The 27,555-nt window shown below is 46.5% G+C and overlaps 1 protein-coding gene across 2 annotated transcripts in view; it reads left to right on the plus strand.

The window, feature by feature from the left end:
* Window positions 1–27,555, plus strand: part of cep152 (centrosomal protein 152) — a 110,328-nt gene that overhangs the window by 56,854 nt on the left and 25,919 nt on the right. For both annotated transcript variants that reach the window (XM_038813447.1, XM_038813448.1), the window contains 4 exons: window positions 2,203–2,394; window positions 5,358–5,645; window positions 10,542–10,673; window positions 21,288–21,926. In XM_038813447.1, coding sequence (XP_038669375.1) covers window positions 2,203–2,394; window positions 5,358–5,645; window positions 10,542–10,673; window positions 21,288–21,926 — 1,251 coding nt within the window. The remainder of the gene's footprint in view (window positions 1–2,202; window positions 2,395–5,357; window positions 5,646–10,541; window positions 10,674–21,287; window positions 21,927–27,555) is intronic.

Below are 27,555 nucleotides of genomic sequence, written 5' to 3' on the forward strand. Positions count from 1 at the left end.
TTGTCCAGACTAGCGAAAAGCAGCTTAGGGAGGAGATATTTTGTCAAGTATTCTGGCTGATGATTCTAATGAGCCACAGAACTTTTACAGTTCTGTAAAAGGCGCACCAAGGCACTGGGTGGAGAAGCTGGCTTCCACTCCAACAGACCGGCCTGCGAGGCGAAGGCTAAAACTTCTGCCGCCGCTCCCTCCAGCAGCTCTGACAACCCAAATGTGGCCTGAAGGAGATCTGGCTCCAGCTCCCTACCTAAGATTTCCGTCATGGCGCTGAAGAAAGCGCCCCAAAATTTTCCTAGCTTAGGGCATGTCTAGAACATGTGTACATGATTCACTGGGCCACTCCACGCTGCTCGTACTTCTCTTCTGTACCCTAGAACAGGGGTGGGCAAACTACGGCCCGCGGGCCGCATATCTTTATGCGGCCCACCAAGATCAAGTCATTTAAAAAAAAAAAAAAATTTTTTAATATAAGGTTAATGGTGGGGGGGGGGGGGGGCTGTTGGGTTACTGGTATAGGGTGGATACGTTGACTTGAGTAGAGTGATCATTGCTCGGCACAACATCGAGGGCCGAAGGGCCTGTTCTGTGCTGTACTGTTCTATGTTATATATGAGGCGCCCAGAATCATAACCGGGTGAAGCGCCATTTTTGAAAAGTAGAGAAAAAGAGGGCTAAATGCAGGATGCCGCCGGGGGAAGCGCTGAGGTATATGCCGCACACTAATTGGTTACAACCGGGACTATTAATTATTATACTATGCGGCCCTTTAAAATTGTGAATTTCTGAATGTGGCTCTTGCACGGAAAAGTTTGCCCACCCCTGCCCTAGAATGTCCAACTCATACTTGCCTCATTAAGTGTGCACAAAGCACCATCTTCAATTGTATGAGCCCGAGCCTAGCGCGCGACGACTTGGCGTTCACCCTCCTTAAGGTCTCACACCGCACCCCTTCCTCCATTTCACCCCTTAGCTACTCCTCCCATTTCTCCTTAATCCCCTCCTACAAGGCCCAGTCCTCTGCCATCAGCCTCTTTTATAGATGCTTGAAGTTTTACCATCCTCCAACTCATCGACAGTACCTTCTCCACCAACGACATGGGCATTGCAACCAAAAAACTCGAATAAAGCTTCCCCCCCAAAATTCAGGGCTTGCAAGTCCTTGAACACCTCTGACTGTGCGAGCTCTTACGTCTCCACCAACTCTCCCAAACTCGCAAACCGTTGTTCCAATAAAGACCATAAACCAAAGAAAATCCAATAGTTTAAATAGAATTACCAGAGTAGATATTCATTGTCGTTCATTACAATGCACTCCTTTCACCATTTAAAATCTGAGTTCAAATTCAACCCAGTTTGATGGGTTAAAAATCTTTGTTAAGATCCTAAATTAGGACAGCAGGTTGGTGCAGCGGTTAGCACTGCTGCCTCACAGCGCCGAGGTCCCAGGTTCATTCCCAGCTCTGGGTCACTGCCCGTGTGGAGTTTGCACATTCTCCCCGTGTCTGCGTGGGTTTCACACCCACAACCCAAAGATGTGCAGGGTAGGTGGATTGGCCACATTAAATTGCCCCTCAATTGGAAAAAATTAATTGGGTACTCTTTTTATTTAAAAAAAAAAAAAATATTGAATCCCAAATGAAGCTAATTTGGGGACGTACCAGAAAATACTATGGATAATATAATTCTGAAATAAGCACAGAAAATACACCACAGATCTGGCAGCATTTATCACTGCTTTCTCCTGGTTTATTAACTACATCATCAATTGTCAATACTTACGTGAGTATTGTCTGCTGTGTGAAATATAAATGCCCCATTTGAGCAATAGGGCAGTGTTTCTTTTTAATTAATTATGCAGGGTACCTGTACAAAAAAGTTGGCTTACTCTCCATCTTGTCCTCTAACATGCAGTGTCAGTAATTCAAAGCCAACACACCCTCATTGCATTAAAACATTTTTAGTATTCAACAGAAGTAATGGACCTAGAGAAAAATGTAGAATTCTTGAGGTACGGCAGTCCTCTGGTAAGGCCAGATTCAAATCGTAAAAAAAGTTGATGAGCTTTTAGACATTTTGGTAAGGCCCTTTTCCAATTTCAATTATATTGCTGTTTGTAGAAAAATGAATATTTTCTCCTCATTATAAATATTACTGCACACTGGGTATAGTACTGTGAAGGTAAATTGTGATTTTTTTTTTCAGATGAAAAGGGCATTTACAGAAGAAAAGAAAGAGCGTTTGAGGAAGCTGCAGGCTGAGTTGGAAGAAAAACACAAAGCTGCAATGGTAGCTGCAAAGGACCAGTGGATGATGGAAAATGAATCTGATATTGAGCTACAAATTGAGAGGCGGGTTGTACAGGCCAAAACACAGTGGCAAGAAGAACAGCAAAAGGTAACATAAATGTGGTCAAAATGTAGTGCTCTAGGGCAGCACGGTGGCGCAGTGGTTACCACTGCTGCCTCACGGCGCCAATGACTCGGGTTCGACCCCGGAACAACGTCGCTGTCCGTACGGAGTTTGCACATTCTCCCCATGTCTGTGGGTCTCGCCCCCACAATCCCAAGATGTGCAGGGTAGATTAATTGGCCACGCTAAATTGTCCCTTGAGTGGGGAAAAAAAAAATTGGGTATTCTTCATTTATAAAAAAAAAAAATGTAGTGCTCCGTTGATACTTTGTCACCACCATCTTGGGAATAAAGAACTTGTAAATTTATTCTCAGCTTCATAAAAAAAAATCTGTGTGCTCAGATTTTACTAGTGAAGCAAAGGGTTACAAAGATTTTTTTAATGCTTTTTGCATTTTACATCAATTTATATTCTGATAGATGTGTATGCTGCTTTGTGTTTGTTTTATCTAGAGGCGGCATAGCGGCACAGTGGTTAGCCCTGCTGCCTCACTGCGCCGAGGACCCTAGTTCAATCCCGATCCAGGTCACTGTCCGTGTAGAATTTGAACATTCTCCCCGTGACTGCGTGTGTCTCACCCCCACAACCCAAAGATGTCCAGGGTCAGTGGATTGGCCACATTAAATTGCCCCTTAATTGAAAAAAAAAATAACTGGGTACTCTAAATTTATTTTAAAAACAATTTTGTTTAATCTAAACTAATTGTTCTATTTTATCACTGTGGGCAGCATGGTAGCACAAGTGGATAGCACTGTTGCTTCACAGCGCCAGGGTCCCAGGTTCGATTCCCTCTGGGACACTGTCTGTGCGGAGTCTGCACATTCTCCCCATGTCTGCGTGGGTTTCCTCCGAGTGCTCCTGTTTCTTCCCACAGTCCAAAGATGTACAGGTTAGGTGGATTGGCCATGCTAAATTACCCTTCGTGGCCAAAAAAGGGTAGGAGGGGTTATTGGGTTATGCGGATAGGGTGGAAGTGAGGGCTTAAGTGGGTTGGTGCAGACTCGATGGGCCAAATGGCCTCCTTCTGCACTATATGTTCTATCACTGTAGAAAATTAATCCAAAATACAATATATTTTATTCTTAACTAAACCACAAAAACGTTGGTGCTACGAACGATACAATCTAGAGTGTTTCCTTGTGTTTGTGTTTCCTCTGAATCACTGGAATTATGTAAGTAATCCACTAAATGTGAGTTGAGGATGCCTGGGTTCCTGAAGGTTTTTAAAAAAAGAACTTGGACTGGATTCCCGTAGCCCAACGCCGAAATGTGATCGGCGATCGGATGGAGAATGGATTCCGATGCCGGAATCGGGGCCAGGGCTGGTTTGACACTGGTCTGCCATGCTCCATCCACTCCAAACTGGCGTCTTGCACCGCGCACAGTTTCAACATCATTGGCCGGCACACCCACGTTGCTCCGCCACCAATGGGCCAAGTTCCCGACGGCATGTGCCATGTGTGGTCCCGAGCGTGCAGGAGCCCGGCGTGCAAGAACCCGTCCTGCCGGCTGCAGACAGTGTTCACTGCCACCACACTCGGCCAGGATCAGTGCCGCTGGCCGAGAAGAGGGACTTGAGCTGGGACTGGTGGGGGGTGGCCAGGGTGTGGGCTGTGGGGTCATTGTTGGCGGGTTGGGTTCGTGCACGGCTGGCGCCATGTTTTACAGCACGACCGGTGCAAGGCGTCAACCTGCACATTTGCAGCCCAAGGCCCAGCCATTTTCCGGACGTTTTTGGCATGATCCGCAGAAGTTTCACTCGCCACCGAGCTAGCCCCTCACTGGTACCGGAGTCGGTGAGGGTTTTTCGGTCATGAAAGTCCACACATACTCCGCTGACGCCAACACTTAGGGCGCGATTCTCTGCTCCCCAGGCCGGGTGGGAGAATCGCGGGAGGGCCGCTCTGGCACCCCCCGCGATTCTCCCACCCCCCCCCCCCCCAAATGGCGTGTCACGTTTTGCGACACGCCGCTCGGAGAATCGCGGGTCGCTGTTTTTCACGGCGACCCGCGATTCTTCGGCCCAAATGGGCCGAGCGGCTTGCCATTCCCGACCTGTTCACGCCGGCGGCAACCACAACTGGTCGCTGGCGGCGTGAACAGCGCGCCAAAAGTGAATTTGGGGCTTGTGGGGGGGGCGGAGAGGGGATTGAGCACCACGGCCGTGCTCTGGAGGGGACTGGCCCGCGGTCGGTGCCCACCGATCGTCGGCCCGGCGTCTCCAAGGGACGCACTCTTTCCCCTCCGCCGCCCCGCAAGATCAAGCCGTCACGTCTTGCGGGGCAGTGGAGGGGAAGACGGCAACCACACATGCGCGGGTTGGCGCCGGACAACCTGCGCATGCGTGGCTAACGTCATTCTCGGCCCGGCGGCCGAGTTCCCCACAACGCCGCTCCTAGCCCGGGGGGGGGGGGGGGGGGGGGGGGGGGGGCAGGGAGGCAGGGAGAGAGATAGGGGGCGAGGAGCGGCCTCCGACATCGTCGTGAAACACTCCAGGTTTCACAACGGCGTCAGCCGTTGCGGAGAATTCTGCCCTTAGTCTCCCAAACGGAGAATCCAGCCCCTTGTGTTTGTACAGCACTATTCATGATTTAGGGTTGGCCCAAAGAGCTTTGTAGTTCAATTGAGTATTGTCATCATCATGTAGGGACATGTAGCAGCTAATTCATGGACAGCCAGCTCCTACAAGCAATATTGTAATAATGACCTAGTCATTTTTTTTGTGATGATTGGGAAAACTATATTGGTCAGGGCACTGGACGAACCTTGCTACTCTGTATCATCGGATCTTTTACATGCACTAGAGAGGGAAAACAGTGGTTCACAGAATTGATTACTTTTGAAGTATAATGTTGGACACTGTTTACATATCTATCAACTCGATGTTGCGTAAATAACATTTTAATTTCAAGCATTGTCATTATTTGTTTAAATTTTTCTTTGTTAGCTTAAAGACCAAGCAATATGTGCAATTGAGACAGAATGGCAACTTCGTCTCCATAAGACTGTAGAAGGAATCAAGCAAAATACTTCATCGAAGATAAACCAAATTTGTCAAACTGAGCAGTTCTCTGGTACAGAAGTTTATACGTATGAAGAATTAGAAGCTCAGATTTCCAGTTTAAAAATGACATTGGAGCACCGAGTGAAGGAGGAAAAAATAATGGCAGTTGGAGAGGCCTCAAAACAACTTGAACTAGAGCTGCAGAAAAAGCATGAAAATGTTGCCAAATTGGTAAGATATTAAACAATCATTCCAACACAATGTGAAAAGCAATGACTGGTAATATGTACAATAAGAAGTCTTACAACACCAGATTAAAGTCCAACAGGTTTGTTTCAAATCACAAGCTTTCGAAGCACAGTCTCGGAGCTCACCTCAGTCCATGCCGGCATCTCCACATCGTAGTAATATGTAAATATTGACCTTTTCAAAGTACTTCAGTTATTGAAATTCTTGATACACTTGTTTTCATTTAATACCTCACCATCTCAGACATTACAAAGTGTATCACAAATTAATTACTGTCCAAATGTTCTAAAAGCAAATGTGGCAGCTAGTTTTGTGCAGTGCAAACGGTGATTGGATGAGTGACTCATTTTGTTTTTGGTAGTGTTGGATTGAGGGATGAATTTGGTCCATGAGTGCTGAGAACACTGTCCCTTTTGCAGTAATGGCGTAAGATCTTTAACATCGGCCTGATATATTTGACTTGAAGGGAACGGTACTACTTTCTTATCCAAACGTGTCAGTCTTCAATGCTTTAATTGATAGAATATTAATGAATCTTGCTTTTGAGTTATAGCCCCAGTCTAATCATCATATGGTTGCAAATGTATTGCTTTCATAGCAATTTCATAGTGTTTACAAGACTAATAATCTCAATGTCTGGCTGATTATTCCATGTTTGACAAGGGCTAGGAGCAGGAATAGACTATAGAGTTCATTGAGCTTTCTCTGCCATTAAATGCAAACCTAGTGGATCTTGGCCTTCAACACTTTCCCACCTGCTCCCCATCTCCCTGATTCCCGGATGGACCAAACATCTGTCTATCCCAGCTTTTGCTGTATTCAGCCATAACCTTCAGGTAGGGAATTTGAAAGATCTTTAAGTAGGGTGATCTTTCTTCATCTCAGTCCTAAATGCTTGGCCCCTTTTCCTGAGACTGTGTCCCATGTTTTAGTTTCCCAGACCAGCAGAAACGATCTCTCAGCATCTGCCCTGTCAAACCACTTCAGATACATGTGTGTTTCAATGAGATGGCCTCTCATTCTTCTAAATGGCAGAGAATATAAGGCCAATTTACAAATTTATTTTTTTAAATTTAGAGTTGTCAATTATTTTTTTTTCTTCTCCATTAAGGGGCATTTTAGTGTGGCCAATCCACCTAATCTGCACATCTTTGGATTGTGGGGGTGAAACCCACATGGGGAGAATGTGCAAACTCCACGCGGATAGTGACCCAGGGCTGGGATTTGAACCCGGGTCCTCAGTGCCGCAGAACCAGTGCTAACCACTGCGCCACATGCCACCCTTCCAATTTACAAATTGGCAAACCTTTGGTCATTGACAGTAAAGGCAGGTGCAGATTTGGCAGTTTAAATCTTTACCGCAATGCTTCATTGCTCCCTGATAACCATGGGACTGTTTTTGTATTAACAATTGTATATTGCTTTTTGAGGGCCTGGATATTTTCATTTCCAAGCAGAGACTGTAATTCACCTTCCAAACCCACAACCACTACTACCATCTAGAAGTGCAAGTGGAGCAGGTACCTGTGAACACCCACCATCTGGGAGTTCCCCTCCAAGTAGTTCACCATCCTGACCTGGACATATATCGCCGTTCCTTCACTGTCACTGGTCAAAATTGTGGAATTTACATCCACGGCTCTGTTAGGGAGTGTCCACATCACATGGACTGCAGCAGTTCAAGAAGGCAGCTCACCACCACCTTCTCTAGGCAAATAGGCATGGACAGGGTGGTGCAGTGGTTAGCGAGGATCCCGGTTCATTCAATTCAGCCCCGGGTCACTGTCTGTGTGCAATTTGCACTCTTCGTGTCTGCGTGGGCCCCGCCCCACAACTCAAAAGATTGGCCATGCTAAATTCACCATTAATTGGGAAAAAAATACTCTAAATTTATTTTTTTTAAATTAAGGATGAGCAACCCTAGCTAGCGAAGTTCACATCCTGTAAAAATGATTTTTTTTTTTTAAACTCCCATCACCACCTGGCCCTGAGTGAGCCCTCAGCCTCAACATTTTCAACCTCAAACTCAGCTCCCCTCTTCTAAGTTCATTGCTGTCCTGTGCTTCCTAAACATTTCCCTCCACTTCAACATTCTTGCCCATATATGCGACAAGCCCTTTTTTTCTTCTATTTTCTTCTCATTTTCATCAAATACACAACAAAAGATAACCAACAATAATGAATACAATATCCTTCCCCCAACCAGCATCCCCTTCAACACACAAACACAAACCTCCTCCCTACATTCCAAATTCAACAAAACAAAAAAGACCAAAAGAGAATAAACGGTCATCCCATACGCAATAAACAACATGATCAAACCCCCAATAGCATCCCCCCGCCCTCTTCTCTCCCCCCCCCCCCCCCCCCACCCCATGTTCGATGGCATCCAATTCTTGAAAATGCAAGATAATGCCCATGAATTTTAGAACCCTTCCATCCTTTACCTCAGCTCAAACTTCACGTTCTCAAGCGTCAAAAATTCCAGCAGGTCGCCCTGCTAAGCCGAGGCACAGGGCAGAGAAGCTGACCTCCACCCCAGCAGGACCCGCCTCTGGGCAATCAGCGAAGCGAAAGCTAAAATATTTGCCCCCGCACCCGCCTGCAACCTGGGCTGGTCCGACAGCCCAAAATGCCTTCTAAGGGACCTGGTTCAAAACTCGTGTACCCCGCGATGACCTTAAAAATCTCCCTCCAATACCACTCCGGAATTCTCCGCACCTTTAGGGGCTAGGCCCGCTCCGGAGTGGTTCCCACTCCACCGGCTGGCGTGAACGTCCTTTGGCGCCACGCCAGCCGGGGCCCAAAGGACTTGCCGGCCAGCGTAAGTCCGCGCATGCGCCAGAGCGTCAGCAGCTGCTGACGTCATACCGGTGCATGTGTAGGGGAGGGGGTCTCTTCCGCCTCCGCCATGGTGAAGGCCATGGCGGGGGCGGAAGAAATAGAGTGCCCCCACGGCACAGGCCCGCCCACCGATCGGTGGTGCCCGATCGCGGGTCAGGCCACCGTGGGGGCACCCCCCGGGGTCAGATCGCCCCACGCGCCCCGCCCCCCCACCCCCCCCCCAGGACCCCGGAGCCCGCCCGCGCCGCCAATCCCGCCAGTAAGAGAGGTGGTTTAAGCTACACCAGCGGGAAAGGCCTGTCAGCCGCAGGACTTCGGCCCATCGTGGGCCGGAGATTTGCCGCGGGGGGCCCGCCAAATCTCGGGGGGCGGAGAATTCGGGACACGGCGGGGGGGGGGGGGAAGGGGGGATTGACGCCGACCCCGGGTGATTCTCCGACCCCCCGGGGGGTCCCAGGTTCCACCTCTGGGTCACTGTCGTGTGGAGTTTGCACATTCTCCTCGTGTTTGCGTGGGTTTCGCCCCCACAACCCAAAAGATGTGCTGGGTAGGTGGATTGATCATGCTGAATTGCCCTTTAATTGGAACAAAATGAATTCTAAATTAAAAAAAAAAAAAGATGGTGCTGCCGAAGTTTCTGTTTGTCTTGCAAAATCTCCTGATTTTCTGCCCAAATCTTTCTTTAGTAGGGTCAATAGGATGATCTCTGAGTTTAAACGGGCGAGTTAGTTGCCCCGGATCAGGAGGGCGTTTTTGGAGAAGGACAGACGAAGTGGCGAATGGTTGCTGCCAAACCTGTTGAATTATTATTGGGTGGCAAATGTTGAGACAGTCAGGAAGTGCACAGTGGGGGAGAGGTTGGTGTGGGAGGGCATGGAAGAAGCCTCGTACAGAGGAGCAAATTGAAGGGCGCTGTCGTTGGCACTTCTTCTGTTCTCACCTGCCTGGTTCTCCATCAGCCCAGTGATGGATTCGGCACTAAGGGTATGGAATCAATGCCTGCAGCATTTTAAGATGGAGGGGATGTCAATGTGGGCATCTGGAAATCACAAGTTTGCTTCGGCAGGCCTAGATTCCTCATTTAGAGCAGGGATAGAGGGTTCTTTGGGGAGGATGAGCGCAATGTAGAGGCCGCTCTATGGAATGAGGCTCTGGGGAGGGTAAACCTGTCCTCGTCTGAGACTGAGTCTCATCCAGTTCAAGGTGGGGCACCGGGCACACGTGACGGAGTATAGGCTGATTTGGTTCCAGCAGTGGAGGTTAGGTGTGGGCAGTGTGCAAGGGGACCGTCAAATCGTGTTGACGTGTTTTGGGCTTGCCCGAAGTTGGAGGAGTTATGGGTGACCTTTGCGGGAGCTATGTTGAAGATGCTGAGTATGAAGGTGGCTCTGAATCTGTGGCCGGCAATATTAAAGCTTCTGAGGAACCAGGAGTGCAGGTGGAGAGAGAGGCTGATGTGTTGGCCTTTGCCTCCCTGATTGCCCGGAGGCAGACTCTTAGGGTGGCAGGACTTGGCAGAGTTTCTGCACGTGGAAAAGATAATTTGCTAACGAAGTGCTGATAAGGGGTTCTTCTTGAGATGGAGGTTGTTCATTGACTTCTTTATATGAGTGGTGAAATGTCAACAGGGGATTGATGGGATGTAGAGGGAGTTTTTTTTTGATTGGATGTTCTTTTGTTATTATAGTTGGAAAACGTCAGGGACCGGAACAGAGGTGTTTGGAGTGTGATTTGTGAAGGCTGTTTTTTGATGTATCTTCTTTTCCCCTGTATAAAACTGAAAATGCCTTGAATAAAAATACTTTTTTTTTTAAATTGCAGGTAGTACAAGTTGTTTCAACAACTGATTATCAGAATATTGGTTGAAAGAGGTTGAGCCACAGTTTTGTTATGAAGAACAGTGATTCAATTGCTAAGCAGTGACTTGTGTTTTATTTTGAAAATGCAACCATTTTACTTTATGGATACTTCAGTTTGGTTGTCAGTTGCTTTTCACAGTAGTCTGTTGTGAAGTAACATGTCCTAATTTTTCAGGTTGAAACAACATTAACAAATGCACGTTGTCGTTGGTTGGAAGAATTGACTAGCCTGCCTGAATACAGAGCAAATTTGCAAATTGAGGAGAATAAATGGGAGAGGAAGCATGAAGAAGATGTGGAAAAGCAGGTAAAACTTTGTAGAGGTAGTCATTTTTGTATAAAACTTTCAACTATGTCTGGTTATAAATACGTCTTTTCAATTCTAAAGTGCTAAAAAAAAAATTAATAAATATTTTTATTCTCCTTTTCCACATTTTCTCCCGAATTTACACCCACCAACAATAAACAATAATCAGCAACAGATATGTCAATCCCGATAACAATAACAACGATCCCATCCTCCCACCAACCCCCAAACATCAGCCCGCATGTTTACATAAACAAATGACAAAAAGGAATCAGGGATTCCCATTGTCATCCTTTTTTTAAAATAAATTTAGATTACCCAATTATTTTTTCCAATTAAGGGGCAATTTAGCGTGGCCAATCCACCTACTCTGCACATTTTTGGGTTGTGGGGGCGAAACCCACGCAGACACGGGGAGAATGTGCAAACTCCACACGGACAGTGACCCAGAGCCGGGATCGAACCTGGGACCTCAGCGCCGTGAGGCGGTTGTGCTAACCACTAGGCCACCGTGCTGCCCCCATTGTCATCCTTAATATACACAGCCCACCCCCCCCCCCCCAAACTATTGTTCGATGTTATCCAGTTCTTGAAAGTGCATAATAAATAATGCCCATGATTTGTAGAACCCCTTCGAGCTTCCCCTCAGTTCAAACTTAACCTTCTCAAGGGTTAAATATTCCAACAGGTCCCCCCCGCCATGCCAGGACACAGGGTGGAGAGGCTGCTCTCCATCCCAGCAGGATCTGCCTTCAGGCGATCAACATGGCGATGGCTACGATATCTGCCTCTGCACCCGTTTCCAACCCTGGCTGGTCCGACACCCCGATATGGCCTCCCTGGGGACCCGGGTCCAGTTTCACGTGCATCACCTTGGAAATTACCCTAAAAACCTCCTTCCAATACTCCTCTAGCTTTGGACAGGACCAAAACATCTGAACGTGATTAGGCCCCCCCGCAACTCTCACACACATCTTCGACTACTTCAAAGAATCGTCTCATCCTCGCCCTCATGAGGTGTGCTCTATATACCACCTTCAGCTGTATCAGCCCGAACCTCGCACATGAGGTGGAGGCATTTACTCTCCGGGGCACCTCACACCAGAACCGCTCCTCCATATCCTCTCCCAACACTTCCTCCCACTTTGCTTTGATCCCTTATCCTCTTCCAAAATAGCTCCGTACACTGCTGACACTACCCCCTTCTCCAGTCCCCTCGTCGTCAGCACCTCCTCCAGCAATGTGGAGGCTGGTCCCTCCGGGAAGCTCGGTATCTCCTTCCTGGCAAAATCCCGAACCTGCATGTATCTAAACATTTCTCCCTGCTCCAGCCCATACTTCGCTTCCAGCTCCCTCAATCCTGCAAACCGGCCACTAAGAAACAAATCTTTTGGCGTCTTAATCCCCTTCTCTTCCCATTTCCGAAAACTTCCATCCCACTTTCCTGGCTCAAATCTGTGGTTCTCCCGAATCGGCATATCCCTTGACCCTACTCCTAACCCAAAGTGTTGGCGAAACTGCCTCCAGATTTTCAATGAAGCTACTATTACCGGACTCCTTGAGTATTTCCCCGGAGCTATCGGGAGCGGCGCCGTTGCTAGTGCTTTCAGTCCCGATCCCCTGCACAAACTCTCCTCCATTCTGACCCACTGGGAATCAACCCCTCTGACCCAGCACCGCACCTTCTCCACATTCGCCGCCCAGTAGTAGTACATCAGCCTACCTTCCCCTCTGTAACAGCACCTTTGTCACTCTGGCCACCTTCCCTCGCCATGTGAACGACGTAATCCGTCCCTCAATTTCCCTGAAAAAAGCCTTTGGCAAGAAAATCGGTAGGCATTGAAAAATAAACAGAAATCGCGACAACATATTCATTTTAACAGCCTGTACCCGACTCGCCAGTGACAGAGGGAGACCATCCCACCTTGCCAGATCGGCTTTCACTCTCCCCACCAAACTAGTGATGTTGTACCTGCGAAGCCTCCCCCACTCCCAGGCCACCTGCACCCCCAGATACCTAAAGTGAGTCCCTGCCCTACGGAATGGCAGGCCCCCACCCCCGGCCGAGACACCACAAAATACTCACTCTTGTCCGAGTTCAGCTTGTACCCTGAGAAATACCCAAATACTCCCAGTAGCTCCAATGTTCCTCCTATCGACGCACTCGGTTCCAACACATACAGCAGCAAGTTGTCAGCATATGAGGACACCTTATGCTCTATTTTCCCCCCCACCCCCCCTCCGCACTATTCCTTTCCATGCTGCCGAACCTCTTAGTGCGATGGCCAACGGCTCAATCGCAAGTGCAAACAGCAGGGGGGACATAGGACATCCCTGCCTCATCCCACGGTGGAGAGAAAAGTATCACGAGCTAATATTGTTTGTGCGGACACTTGCCTTCGGCTCCTTAAATAATAGCTTTACCCAGTTCACAAATCTTGGTCCAATCCCAAACTGCTCCAGAACTGCCATCAAGTACTCCCATTCTACCCGGTCAAACGCCTTCTCGGCGTCCAATGCCACAACCACCTCCGGTGCCATAACGATGTTCAAAACCATCCTAATGTTCGAAAACAGCTGCCTCCCTTTCACGAACCCCATCTGATCCTCACCTATCATCTTTGGGAGGCACTCTTCCAGCCTACCCGCCATAACCTTTGCCAGTACTTTTGCGTCCACATTCAGAAGTGATATGGGCCTATACAACCCAAACTTCGTCGGATCCTTATCTCTTTTTTTGCAACAGTGAAATCGATGCCTGCCCCCAAGATTTGTGGCAGCACCCCCTTCACTATCGCCTCTTCAAATGTCCCCACCATCAGGGGTGCCAACTTATCCTTGAATTTTTTATAATATTCCACCGGAAACCCATCCGGCCCTGCCACCTTCCCCAACTGCATCCTCCCAATCGCATCCTTTATCTCCTGCTCAATCATTGCTCCTTCTAATGTAGCCCTGTCCCCCTCCCCTAACCTCGGGTACTCCAACCTATCTAGAAATTCCTGCATCTCACGGTGTCCCCCGGGTGGCTCTGATCTGTACGACCTCTCATAAAACTCCTCAAAAACCTTGTTAATCCGCTCCAGAGCCACCACCAACTTCCCTGCCCTATCCCTCATCTGAAGAATTTCCCTTGCCGCTGCCTCCCTCCGGAGCTGACCTGCTAACATACGCTCCGCCTTATCTCCATGTTCATAAACTGAATCCCTTGCTCATCTCAGTTGACGCACCGCTTTCCTGGTGGACAGTCGGTCAAAGCTTGCCTGTAGTTCCTTCCTCTTTTCCAGCTTCGCTGGCTCCCCATCTTCTGCATAACTCATATCTACCTCCAACATCTCATCTATTACCCTCTGCCGCTCCAACCTCTCCTCTTTGTCCACCCTGGCCTTAAACAAAATTACCTCACCCCTCACCACCGCCTTTAGAGCCTCCCAGACAACTGCCTTCGACACCTCACCTGTACAGTTGAAACCTACATATTCCTTAATTACCTTTTCAATTTTCTCACAGAACACTTGGTTCCCCAAAAGCCCCACATCCAGTTTCCACCCCAGCCTCTGCGCCACCCCCTTCTCCAGTACCATATCCACCCAATGCGGAGCGTGATCTGACACAGCAATTGCAGAGTATTCCGACCCCTTGACTCCAGCCAGCAAAGCCTTTCCCACCACAACAAAGTCAATCCATGAGTATACCTTATGGGCTGCTGAGAAAAACGAGTACTCCCATTCCCTTAGGTGCAGGAACCTCCAAGGGTCCCTCCCTACCATTTCCACCATTAGCCCAGCCAACACCTTCGTCCCCCCCTGATGGGACCAACGAGAGCGGCTGTGACATGTCCAACCTTGGCTCCTGCACCAAGTTCCAGCCCCCCCTCCCCCCAATCAGCTCATGTGTGTCCAAGTCAGGAATGGCCCCAATAACCTTCTTCGCAAATCCCACATCGTCCCAATTGGGACCGTATACACAACAGCGCTACTAATCTCTCCTCTAGCACCCCTGTCACAATCACATATCTACCCCCCTGATCTGCCACCACCACCTCCATCTGGAAGCGTACCCTTTTGCTGACCAACACCGCTACCCCTCGAGCCCTTCCATCAAATCCAGAGTGAAACACCTGACTAACCCAGCCCTTTTTAAGTCTCACCTGGTCCTTTACCCTCAAGTGAGTCTCCTGCAGCTTTGCCACATCAGCTTTCAAACTTTTAAGATGTGCAAGCATCCTTGACCTCTTGACCGGACATCCTAGCCCTCTCACGTTCCACGTGACTAACCTTACTGGGGGGGTCTCTCACCCCGCCCCCCCAACCTTTCTTATACACCATCATCATAACACCAGGCCCTGCCCCATAAGCCTGACTCGCCCCTGTCCATTGTTAACATCGAACACCTTTTCTTTCCCCCCCCCCCCCCCCCCCCCCCCAATCTCGCTCACCTCGTAGGCCCATTGAAGCCTGCTATCTGGGCTCCAACGTCCGCAGCCCTCTCACCTCACCTCAGTTCACTAGCTGACTTTAGTTAGCTAGCGCGGGTGTCTGCCCTTCCAAGATATATCGTCCCCTTCCACCCAGTCCCAGAGAAAGAAAAAAAAACAACAATCCAACCCATACAATTCACTAACATAACATTTAACCGTCGCAACACAGAACACCAATCAACCCACTATTAACTTGAACTCTGTAACAATGCAAAGAGAAGTAAATTACAATACACATCAGTAAAAAGAAAGTTGTAGCATTTATACATTTTCCAGCTCCTCAAACACAGTCCACAGTCTCTCTTCCAGTTCCACTCCTCACTTCTGTCCCAAGCCCCTGCCCTCACGAGCGCCTCAGCCGCTGTCTCAAAATAAAAGTCTTTGGCATTATACGTTACCCTCAACTTCGCCGGGTACACCATACCAAATCTCACCTCCTTGTACAATGCCCTGAGGGGCTGGTTTAACACACTGGGCTAAATCGCTGGCTTTTAAAGCAGACCAAGGCAGGCCGGCAGCACGGTTCAATTCCTGTACCAGCCTTCCCGAACAGGCACCGGAATGTGGCGACTAGGGGCTTTTCACAGTAGCTTAATTGAAGCCTACTCGTGACAATAAGCGATTTTCATTTTCATTTCACTCGCCCAAACGCCGCTCGTCTTTTGCCAACTCCACTGTCAAGTCCTGGTAGATTCGAACCGCAGTACCATCCCACATCACCTCGCGCTTCTGCTTCGCCCAGCTTAATACCGTCTCCTTCATGCAGAACTTATGGAAGCATATAATTACTGCTCTTGGTGGCTCGTTCACTTTGGGCTTCGGCCTTAATGACTGATAAGCTCGGTCTAGTTCATACCGGGAGGGGTTCACACCCTCCCCCATCAGCTCCGCCAACTTCTTAGCGAAGTATTGTGTTGGCCTTGGCCCCTCTGTCCCTTCGGGCAAGCCCACAATTCTCAAATTGTGCAACCTTGAGCGGTTCTCCAAGTCCTCGAGCATTGCTCGAAGTCCTCTGTTGACCTCCACCACCCTCCGCAGCTCGTCCCCCATCGAGGTGACCTGGTCGCTGTGCCGTGACACGGCCTCCTCCACTTCCTTCATCTTCTCGCCCGGCTCTCACCTTGGCCGATGCCTTTGCCACCACCACCCTCACCGGGGCGATTGCCTCATCCACCAATGACTTCAATGCGATCGCCGTCTCCTCCCTCAGCCTCCATATGCCTTGCAAACTGTTTTTCCAGCTCCACCGCCATCACCTCGGTCATCTTCTCCACCGTAAGTAGCACGGCCCTGCCTTGCGGTTCGGCTTCCGCCATTTTGTCAGCACTTTTGCTCGTCCTCTCATTCAGCGGCGTTTCCTCCTTTCTTCGATGCTGCACTTCGCATCCTTTAGCAGCTTATTGTTTTTTTTCTTTCTTTTCTCTTCTCTCCCCTTTCACCCTCCTGTCCTTCATCAATCTGAATTATCCTTTTTTTTTTAAAAGAGGGGAGAAAAAAAAACTTTTACCCAACTTCTTTAAACCTTCTCTCCTCTACATTCCCCCAGAGCTCCCCTGGGACAGGACTTCAGCCTTCTTTCTTCATCCTCGGTGGGAGCCGTCTGATGTGGGACACCCTACCTACATCGTGCCCTGGCCTTGGGCCTGCCGCCTCGGCCTCCTTGTAGCTCTGCCCCCGCTGCTCCGACCTCCCCTCCGCGCTGGGCTCAGCGACCGCCGCCTGACACCCGCGTGGGGTTCTTCGCCGGTTTTTAAACCGGCCCCGCTAGTTGCCTGTGACGGCCCCAAAGGCTGATGATAGTCCGGGGGGGGGGTTAGGGTTACTCTGGGAAATCCCCGAAGACGCAGCAAATCGTGGCCACCGGCGGGAGCTTTTCTTACTGCGTCCACCTTGCTCGCCCACGCCACCTAAAGTGCTAACATTAATAAAACTAAGATACAGTATAAATCTTTTGAGCATTTATTATGTGCTTAATTTTCTTCTGAGTAATATAAGTGATTTTTCTTAACCTTGTTAGTATACATTCTGTAAAGACAATCATCTGCGATAATACCAGCACATGTCAAATCATAACACAAAATGCTGGAAAAACTCAGCAGATCTGGCAACATTTATGAAGAGAGAAGCAGAACAAACTGCAAGAACAGCTCCTCATGTTCTGATTATGTACTTTTGATAGTACTTTCTCCTCCATCCTGACCCTCCCCTTTTTTGTGTTTGTCCCAATGCAAATCCCTCCCCAAAGGAGCATCTGTCTCTTGTTCTTTAGTTTTGTTTTCACTAAGCACTGACTTTTGTTCTTGATCCGACCATCCATTCACACGAGACGACTAGTAGAAGTGAGCAGTGGTTTTAATAAGCTAGATCTGTGCCTGCCTGCGACTGCTCTGAACTGAGTGCTGCCTACAGGCTGCGGGTGTATGTACCTCCCCCGAGGGGGCGGAGCCACAGGAGGAGCCCACCGGGGCATCAACATAGTACGTACAGTACAATACAGTGGTGAATTGCAGCAGCAATACGTTCACCACAGTTCTATTAACACATTTTGCATTCTCCTATTAACATATTCTGCTATATTAACCTTTATGCCACTGTCAGTATCTTCTTCAGCCCTTAATGCTACTATTAACACTCCCTCTGTTTTGTGTCCATGATATCTTTGTCATTCTCCTTACCTCCAAGCTATCCCTGGCCTATTCTGCTGCACGTTCTCCACTCCTTTCTCCAACTATAATCCATTACATTCCTATCCCTTTTCAACTCTGAAGAAGAGCCATACGGATTCAGAACATTAACTCTGTTTCTCTTTCAGGCAGCATGGTAGCACCGTGGTTAGCATTGTTGCCTCACTGTGCCGAGGTCCCAGGTTCGTTCCCAGATCTGGGTCACTGTCCATGAGAAGTTTGCACATTCTCCCCATGTTTGCGTGGGTTTCGCCCCCACACCCAAAGTTGTGCAGGTTAGGTGGGTTGGCCATGCTACAGTGCCCTTTAATTGGAAAAAATGAATTGGGTACACTATTTTTTTTAAAACAACTCTATGTCTCTCTCCACAAAAGCTGCCAGAGTTTTAATAGGATATTTTGTCTGTGTTTACAAAGGAAATGGGTGATGCAGATAAAGTAGTCCAGGAAGAAACACTGAGATATTGGATCGGATAATCATAGAGAGGAAGTACTCTAAGGGCTGGAATCTTTGAAAGTTGATGAGGTCCCAGTGAAAGGGGAATTGTTTCTGAGGCTACTGAAGGAGGTCAGGGCAAGATAGCAGATGCTTTGAAGATTAGTTTCCAATCTTCACTAAATACAGGGGACGTACCGGAGGACTGAAAAAAATGCAAATATGTTCCATATTTTAAAAGGGATCAAAGGAAATGCCAAACAAATATAGGCCAGTTAGTCCTACGTCGGTGATGGACAAATTAATAGAATCAAGCCTGAGAGGTAGGATTAACTGTCACATAGAAAGGCATAGACTAGTCGGGGATATTCGGCATGGGTTTGTTAAAGGAAGGTCTTGCCTCACAATTTGATTGGATTCTTAGAGGAAGTGAGAAGAAGGGTTAATGCAGGTAGTGCAGTGGATGTTGTGTACGTGGATTTTAGCAAGGCGTTTCACAAGGTCCCACAGAAAAGTAAACGCCCATACGATGCAGGGCAATGTGGCAAACTGGATAATGAAAAGTTAGCTTAGTAACAGGAACCAAAGGGTAATAATGGTCAATGGCTGCCCTTGCAAATGGAAAGTTGTTTCAAGTGGTGTTCCACGGTGTTGGGGCCCTTGCTGTTTGTGTTATATATTAATGATTTGGACGTGAACGTGGGGGCGCAGATTGGGAAATTTGCAGATGACACGAAGATTGGCCGAGTGGGGGACAGTGTGGTAGATAAGTATAATCTCCAAAATGATATAGATGGGTTGGTGGGGTGGACGACAAAGTGGCAGATTGAATATAACACTAGTGTGAAATTGTGCATTTAGGGAGGTCAAGCAGTCATAGGGAGTATACAGTAAATGGGAATATACCAAGAGGATAGATGAAGTGAGAGATATTGGCGTCCAAGTACACAGGTCCATAAAGGCAGCAGTTCAGGTGGACAAGGTCATAAAGAAAGCATATGAATACTTGCATTCACTGGCAGAGGTACAGAATATAAAAGTACGGATATAATGTTGGAATTGTAAGAAAAAAAAACACTAGTGAGGCCACATCAGGAGTATTGTGTGCAGTTTTCGTCATCACATTACAAGAAGGACATATTTGCTCTGGAAAGAGAAAAGTGTAGCTATGAGGAGAGCTGATTGGATTAGGTTGGGGTTATTTTCTTTGGAAGAAAGGAGGCTGAGGGGGGTGGCTTAACAGGTGTACAAAATTAGAGGAATTGATAGTGTGCACAGGATTAAATTGTTTACCTTAATGGAGAATTCTAGAACCAGCGGACATAGATTCAAGATGAGTGGCAGGAGGCGTAGAGAGAACATGAAGAACATTTTTATATAGAGGGTAGTGGGAGCTAGAATTCACTGAACGAGTTGGCGGTGGTGGCAGAGACCGTAAACCTTTTTTTAAAAAGTACCTGGATCTACATCTTAAGTGCTATAAACTGCAGGCAGGTGGGATTAGAAAGGGAACCTGGTGTCCTCTGGTTAGCAGGGATAAGATGGGCCAAATGGCCTCCTGTGCTGTAATTTTTTATTAGTTCTGCCTGGTGAGGTTATCCAGCATTTTCTGTGATTTTTTTTTTTTCTTTTTAAATTTAAAGTACCCAATTCATTTATTTTTTTTCCAATTAAGGGCAATTTACCGTGGCCAATCCACCTAAGCTGCACATCTTTGGGTTATGGGGGTGAGACCCATGCAGGCATGGGGAGAATGTGCAAACTCCACACGGACAGTGACCCGGGGCCGGGATCGAACCCGGGTCCTTGGCGCCATGAGGCAGCAATGCTAAGCACTGCGCCACAATGCCGCCCTTGCATTTTCTGTTTTTATTTCCGATTACCGGCACCTGCAGTATTTTACCATTATTTACATGTTAAATCATGTTCTTTTTTAAAAAATAAATTTAGATTACCCAATTTATTTTTTCCAATTAAGGGCCAATTTAGTGTGGTCAATCCACTTAGCCTGCACATCTTTGGGTTGTGGGGGCGAAACCCACGCAAACACGGGGAGAATGTGCAAACTCCACATGAACAGTGACCCAGAGGCGGGATCGAACCTGGGGCCTCTCGCTGTGAGGCAGCAGTGCTACTCACTGCGCCACCGTGGTGCCCTAAATCATGTTCTTTTAAGGATGCAAGTTCACACCATTCTAATTGGATGAAAGGCTGTTTTAGCTGTGTGTCAAATTCAGAACTGTAGATGGTGGTTTATCCATGGGTCAAAAACAGCTAGGTCTGTAGTCTTTTTATGTTCAGTAAGGGCATGCATTCAGTGCTTGTTTATTATCTCTAACGGATACATACTTCTAATGCTAATTCAAATTCATTGTTTAGCCAACTATTCTTGAACTGCGGTGTGATGAGGTGGTAAATAAATGCAACGGTTATGTAAACTATGAATTTCTGGCATGGCCCTCTTTACTGTAACTTGGTAAGCAGATTCTTACCAAGGTAAGAAGACTCGAGAGCAGAAAATGGGGAATATTGGAAATCCATTTTTTAATAAACAACTTGAAATGGTCTTGTTGAAAAACATATCTGACAACTTCAATTTGATGAATGTTTTAAAGACGACAAAGTCCCATTCCTTAAGTCTGAATATTTTCCCAAATCCAGAGCACTTTGAAGAGACCTGCCAAACCTCAAATGATGCAGTCGTCCAAATAATATGTGCAAAATTTTTAGCAAACTTGTTGGTGTTTATGACATCAGTAAAATTGAATGTACTTAATTGTAGAGTCTATGAAATTATGACTTGGAACTTTTCAATCAGAAAATGCATTTTACAATGATTGCTTGGTCTTGGGGTTGTTTTTTTAATGGAAGGTAGGATGGTGAGAGAGTGAGAATAGTTTGCTTTGAACCATGTCATTGCTGTATTATTTAATTTAATCTGATCAATTTGGTGCAAGAAAATATTTATTTTTCTTAAATGGATTTGTTAAATTGGTAACTGCTTGTTATTTACAGATAGCAGCTGTAATTAAAGCAAATGATGAAAAATGGAAACTTCCTTTGAAAAGGATCGAAAAAGCAGAGTCCAATGTAAAATTGGCAGAGCTGCAGGAAAACATACATGTTCTAGAACGGAAATTAGAACTTCAGAAAGAAGAGGCAGTAGCAGTTGCTAAAGCTGAATTGGCAAAAGTTCGAGCTCAATGGAATAAAGCAAAACAAGAAGAGATTAATAGAATTCATGAACTAAATGAAAAGGATTATCAAGCATTCTTGACTGAGCATCGAAATAAACTCAGTGAAGTTATTAAAGAAGCTAAAGAGGATTTTACTCGGCAGAAAAATGAACTGCTTGTACAAAAGGAGGTAGAATTAAAATTGTGTCTCCAAGCGAAGCAAAAAGAATGGTCAACTCATCAAGAAGAACAAATTAATTGTGAAAGACAGCAGTACGAAGAGCTTGTGGCTGAAATTGAACATTTTCTGAGTGAAATCTCAAAACACTTTGGAAAATCTAAACCTGCATTTTTCAGAATAGAGAAATATTTTAATACGGCCAAGTCTATGCATGAGCACGTTGTTAAAGTGAAGGATCGTCTCCAGAAGGTTTGCGTACAAATGGTTGAAGAGATCTTTGAGACAATCCAGAAAGAGGTAATAATGGCAATTAACTTTGTGCTGACAATTCATAAATTTGACAGACTTGATATCTCTGCTTATCAAAGATACTAAGAAGATATGATACTTTTGAGTTAAGTAGATGTGTAAAACAATTAAGGGGCTAGATTATAATGAGGGCTTTCCTTCATGTTCTGACTGGTGTGATGAAGGTGGAATATGGAAATGATTATATTTTCTATTTCCTATTTTTGGAAGTAATGTTTTTAAAAACCCTGGTTTTAAAAAACGTACAGGCAGCGTGTCTGCTAAAGCTGTAATTAAGGGGTCATGAAAGGTGAGGTAATGATTGATTTTAACTGTTTACTTGTTCACAGAGATGAAACTGTAAGACATGGGAGCAGAATTAGGCCACTCGGCCCATCGAGTCTGCTCCGCCATTCAATCATGGATGATATTTTGCTCATCCCTATTCTCCTGCCTTCTCCCCATAGCCCCTGGTACCCTTAGATGGCTAATGGGGTATTATTTTTATTGCCTGGAGAGTAGATATTTTTTTTAAATAAATATAGAGTACCCAATTCATTTTTTCCAATTATGGGGCAATTTAGCGTGTCAATCCACCTATCCTGCACATCTTTGGGTTGTGGGGACGAAACCCACGCAAACACAGGGAGAATGTGCAAACTCCACACGGACAGTGACCCAGAGCTGGGATCGAACCTGGGACCTCGGCGCCATGAGGCAGCAGGGCTAACCCAGTGCACCACCGTGCTGCCCGAGGGTAGGTAATTTGAGGGATTGTATTTAGTCCTAGCTAAGCAGGTGATGGGGCATTTTAGTGGAATGCAGATTATGTAATTAATGGGAGGAGCCAGGTCTGTTGGTTGTTTGCAGTTTTGCCAAATGCTGTTAGGTTGAGCAGAAAAGTCTGACAAGACAGAAGGCTTTTCAGGTTGTTCCTGCAAGTGCATCTCTCTCCAAAGGTCTGCATAGAGACAAGTAACCTGTTTTGTTAACATTTATAAGTGGCATTTGAACTTGAATTGGGATGCTTAATTCTATTTTTTGGCAGGTGTAGATAGTCAGTTAAAGGATTTAATTTTATTTAGAACTGTTTAACTGATAATTGTAAAGCTATTACTTTGATAATGTGGTTAATTCTGTGTTTAAATAAAATATACCTATTTGTCAGAATCATCACTCCTGGGTGACTTTTCCTTAGTTTTACAAATTAAAAAATTATTTAGAGTTCTCGTCCGGTATCCCAGCAAACATTGGGGTCTGATCTGGTATCTGAACAGAGGAAACTAGAACTCTGTCGATGGATTACCATTCTGAATGACCATTTGAAATTCAGAGTGGCTTTATTTTAAAGGCAGTGATTGATTGTACAGAAACTATTAGTTATCAATTATCTTGTCATGCCAGCGTTAATTGAATACAACCCAAGTCTTGAGCACTATTATTGACCTTACCCTGGGACTGGTGAAGGAAGATAAAACATAAAATGAGAGATTTCCAATTTTGATAATCTAATGGCTTGTATGTGCATGAGCAGGAGATGGAATTGGCCAAATTGTGATAGCTAGCACACAGTTCTGTAGGTTCACAGATGAAGACTTAACTACTTTGAAAGTTTTAAAAAATAAATTTAGACTATCCAATTCATTTTTTCCAATTAAGGGCAATTTAACGTATCCAATCCATCTATCCTGCACATCTTTTTGGGTTGTGGGGGTGAAACCCACGCAAACACGGGGCGAATGTGCAAACTCCACACAGACAGTTACGCAGAGCCGGGATCGAACCTGGGACCTCTGCACCGTGAGGCAGCAATGCCAACCACTGCACCACCGTGCTGCCTACTGTGAAAGTTTAACCCAGCATGAATTTGTGCCTCAGAGAATTTGTCCTGGCAACAAAAGTAAATGTTTAAAAATAATCCAGTTGTAGCCTTCATGAAGTTGACTTGTTCAGATCTCATCGACATGTAGTCTCTTGGCATAATGAATTCTCCCATCGATTCGACGGATGAGTGTTCAGCAAACCAGTTTAAGCCTAGATTGATGTCGGCTCATGTGTGACATTGGACCAAGTCCTTTGATTTACATAATTGATTGCAAATACTGAATGAGTGTTGGAGGGATGGATAGAGGCATTCTCTTTGCTTTGTATTTGCATGCTCTGAAGGGACTTAACTCTTCTCCAAATGGCAAAACCTTGTTGACCGAGACTTTGCCATTGCAAGCCTCTGTGGTTGGCTTTCACATTCTCTTTATATGTAAGTGTGGTGCTGGTTGCTGTGCTCAGCTGGCTGTAGAATACGGCCGTTGGTATATGGGAATCTTCCATGCGAACTGCACGACCCAGCAAAGCTGAGCTCTGATCATACTCTCCATGCCAGGTCTGCAGCACTTTGCAAGAACCTCTATTGGGGATTTTGTCCTGCCACCCGATGTTGCAAATATATCTCAGACTTTGAAGATGCAATGCTTCAAGTTGCTTTGTGCTGTCAAACTGTTGTCCAAGTTTCTTGTCTATAAAGAAGTGATGCAAGAACATAGAACAGTACAGCACAGAACAGGTCCTTCGGCCCTCGATGTTGTGCCGAGCATTGTCCAAAACCAAGATCAAGCTATCCCACTCCCTGTCATTCTGGAGTGCTCCATGTGCCTATCCAATAACCGCTTGAAAGTTCCTAAAGTGTCCGACTCCACTATCACAGCAGGCAGTCCATTCCACACTCTAACCACTCTCTGAGTAAAGAACCTACCTCAGACATCCCTCCTACATCTCCCACCCTGCATCTTATAGTTATGCCCCCTTGGAACAGCTACAGCCACCCGAGGAAATAATCTGTGAACGTTCACTCTATCTACCCCCCTCATCATCTTATACACCTCTATTAAGTCGCCTCTCATGCTCCTTCGCTCCAAAGAGAAAAGCCCGAGCTAATGTTTCATGTCTGGATGACTCTTTGTCAAAGCTTTGCCCAAGGATAAATTTGAAATGTGCCGGCACAGCACCTGGTCATGGAGAACTCTCTGCACTGGAAGACCAATAAGATTTGGCCAGACCAAAGAACATCTTTCTCTGAGGTATTGGTCTCCAGCAGCATAGAACATAGAACAGTATAGCACAGAACATACCCTTCGGCCCTCGATGTTGTGCCGAGCATTGTCGGAAACCAAGATCAAGCTATCCCACTCCGTCATTCTGGTGTGCTCCATGTGCCTATCGAATAACTGCTTGAAAGTTCCTAAAGTGTCCGACTCCACTATCACAGCAGGCAGTCCATTCCACACCCTAACCACTCTCTGAGTAAAGAACCTACCTCGGATATCCCTCCTATATCTCCCACCCTGAACCTTATAGTTATGCCCCCTTGTAACAGCTACATCCACCAAGGAAATAGTCTCTGAACGTCCACTCTATCTATCCCCCTCATCGTCTTTTAAACCTCTATTTTTTTTTTTAATTTAGATTACCCAATTATTTTTTCCAATTAAGGGGCAATTTAGTGTGGCCAATCCACCCACTCTGCACATTTTTGGGTTGTGGGGGCGAAACCCACGCAGACACGGGGAGAATGTGCAAACTCCACACAGATAGTGACCCAGAGCCAGGATCGAACCTGGGACCTCAGCGCCATGAGGCGGTTGTGCTAACCACTAGGCCACCGTGCTGCCCTATAAACCTCTATTAAGTCGCCTCTCATCCTCCTCCGCTCCAAAGAAAAAAGCCCGAGCTCCCTCAACCTTTTCTCATAAGACCTATCCTGCAAACCAGGCAGCATCCTGGTAAATCTCCTTTGCACCCTTTCCAATGCTTCCACATCCTTCCTATAATGAGGTGACCAGAACTGCACACAATACTCCAAATGTGGTCTCACCAGGGTCATATATAGTTGCAGCATAACCCTGTGGCTCTTAAACTCAAGCCCCCTGTTAATAAACACTAACACACTATAAGCCTTCTTCACGGCTCTATCCGTGTGAGTGGCAACCTTCCGAGATCTGTGGACATGAACCCCAAGATCTCTCTGTTCTTCCGCATTCCTCAGAACCCTGCCGTTGACCCTGTAATCCGCATTCACATTTTTTCTGCCAAAATGAATCACCTCGCACTTATCAGGGTTAAACTCCATCTACCATTTTTCGGCCCAGCTCTGCATCCTATCAATGTCTCTTTGCAGCCTATGCAGCCTCCACCTCATCCACTACTCCACCAATCTTGGTGTCATCAGCAAATTTACTGACCCTTCAGCCCCCTCCTCCAAGTCATTGATAAAACTCACAAATAGCAGAGGACCCAGCACTGATCCCTATGGTACACCGCTGGTAACTGGTCTCCAGTCTGAACATTTTCCATCCACCACCACCCTCTGTCTTCTCTGATAGCCAGTTACTTATCCAGTTGGTCAAATTTCCCTCTATCCCACACCTTACTTTCTTCATGAGCCGACCATGGGGAACCTTATCAAAGGCCTTACTAAAATCCATGTATACGACATCAACTGCTCTACCTTCATCTACACACTTAGTTATCTCCTCAAAGAATTCAATCAAATTTGTGAGGCAAGACTTACCCTTCATGAATCCGTGTTGACTATCCCGGATTAAGCTGCATCTTTCCAAATGATCATAAATCCTATCCTTCAGGACCTTTTCCATTAACTTACCGACCACCGAAGTGCGACCACCTAGTAGATTTTGATCTTTCTGAGACACAAACGCCATGCTTTTTCCAAAATCTGAGTGAGCCTGCCAGGGGCCAAGCTTGTTTTTGCAAGACGATAGTTGATTCCATCATTCAGCATAGTATTATTGGAGACAATGTTTCCAGTTTAGCAAAACTTGTGTATTGAACAAGTTGTGGTGTTGATGGTGACTGAGACCTTGGAGTACAATGCCAGGGAACAATATCTCTGTTGAAACTTATTGTAAGCCCAAAGTGTTCTGGGGTTTGTGCCAAGCAATCAACAAGCAGCTGAATGTCCTCCAGGATCTGTGCGACAAGAGCGTTGTTCGCGAATAAGAATTCACTCAGTAGCTATTCAGTAACCTTGTGCAAGCCTTGAGCTGTTGCAAGTTGGAAGAGGTTGGCATCTGTCCTGAATTAAATGTATACTCCCCTATTAAAATTTTTGAGTATGCACTGGAGCATGACTGAGAAGTATATCGTAAGCAAAGCTGGAGCTAATACACAGCCTGGTTTGGTAACCATTGGTGACCGGAAAGGCATCCAATAACATAACGCAGTGGCTGTGAAAAAAGTGATATTCCATGATTGTCACAGGTTGGCTTGTTTCCTTTTCGTTTGTCGTCTGGGGTGCAATGCCCTGGTTCCAGATTGGATAGAAGAGATTTGTGAGTTTACAATCTAAGCCCCTCCATACTTCGAATACTTTAGGTGGGATGCCATCATGTCGCGGCAACCTGCCTATAGACAGCTGGTTTATGGCATGTAATTACTTCCGCTTCAAAAGAATCAAGAGCAAGCTCTTTTAGTGTGTGGTGCTGTGGAAGACACTCACTGGTATCATTGCACTCTGTGGATTGTTAGTTTAGAAGATTGTGGAGGTGTACTGCCCAACAAAAGAGAACTTTGTGCCTATTTGTTATGAGCTGATTACCATCTGGTGAGAGGATGGGTGCCATGC

The sequence above is a fragment of the Scyliorhinus canicula genome, chromosome 12, assembly GCF_902713615.1.
Source record: "Scyliorhinus canicula chromosome 12, sScyCan1.1, whole genome shotgun sequence".
NCBI lineage: Eukaryota > Metazoa > Chordata > Chondrichthyes > Carcharhiniformes > Scyliorhinidae > Scyliorhinus > Scyliorhinus canicula.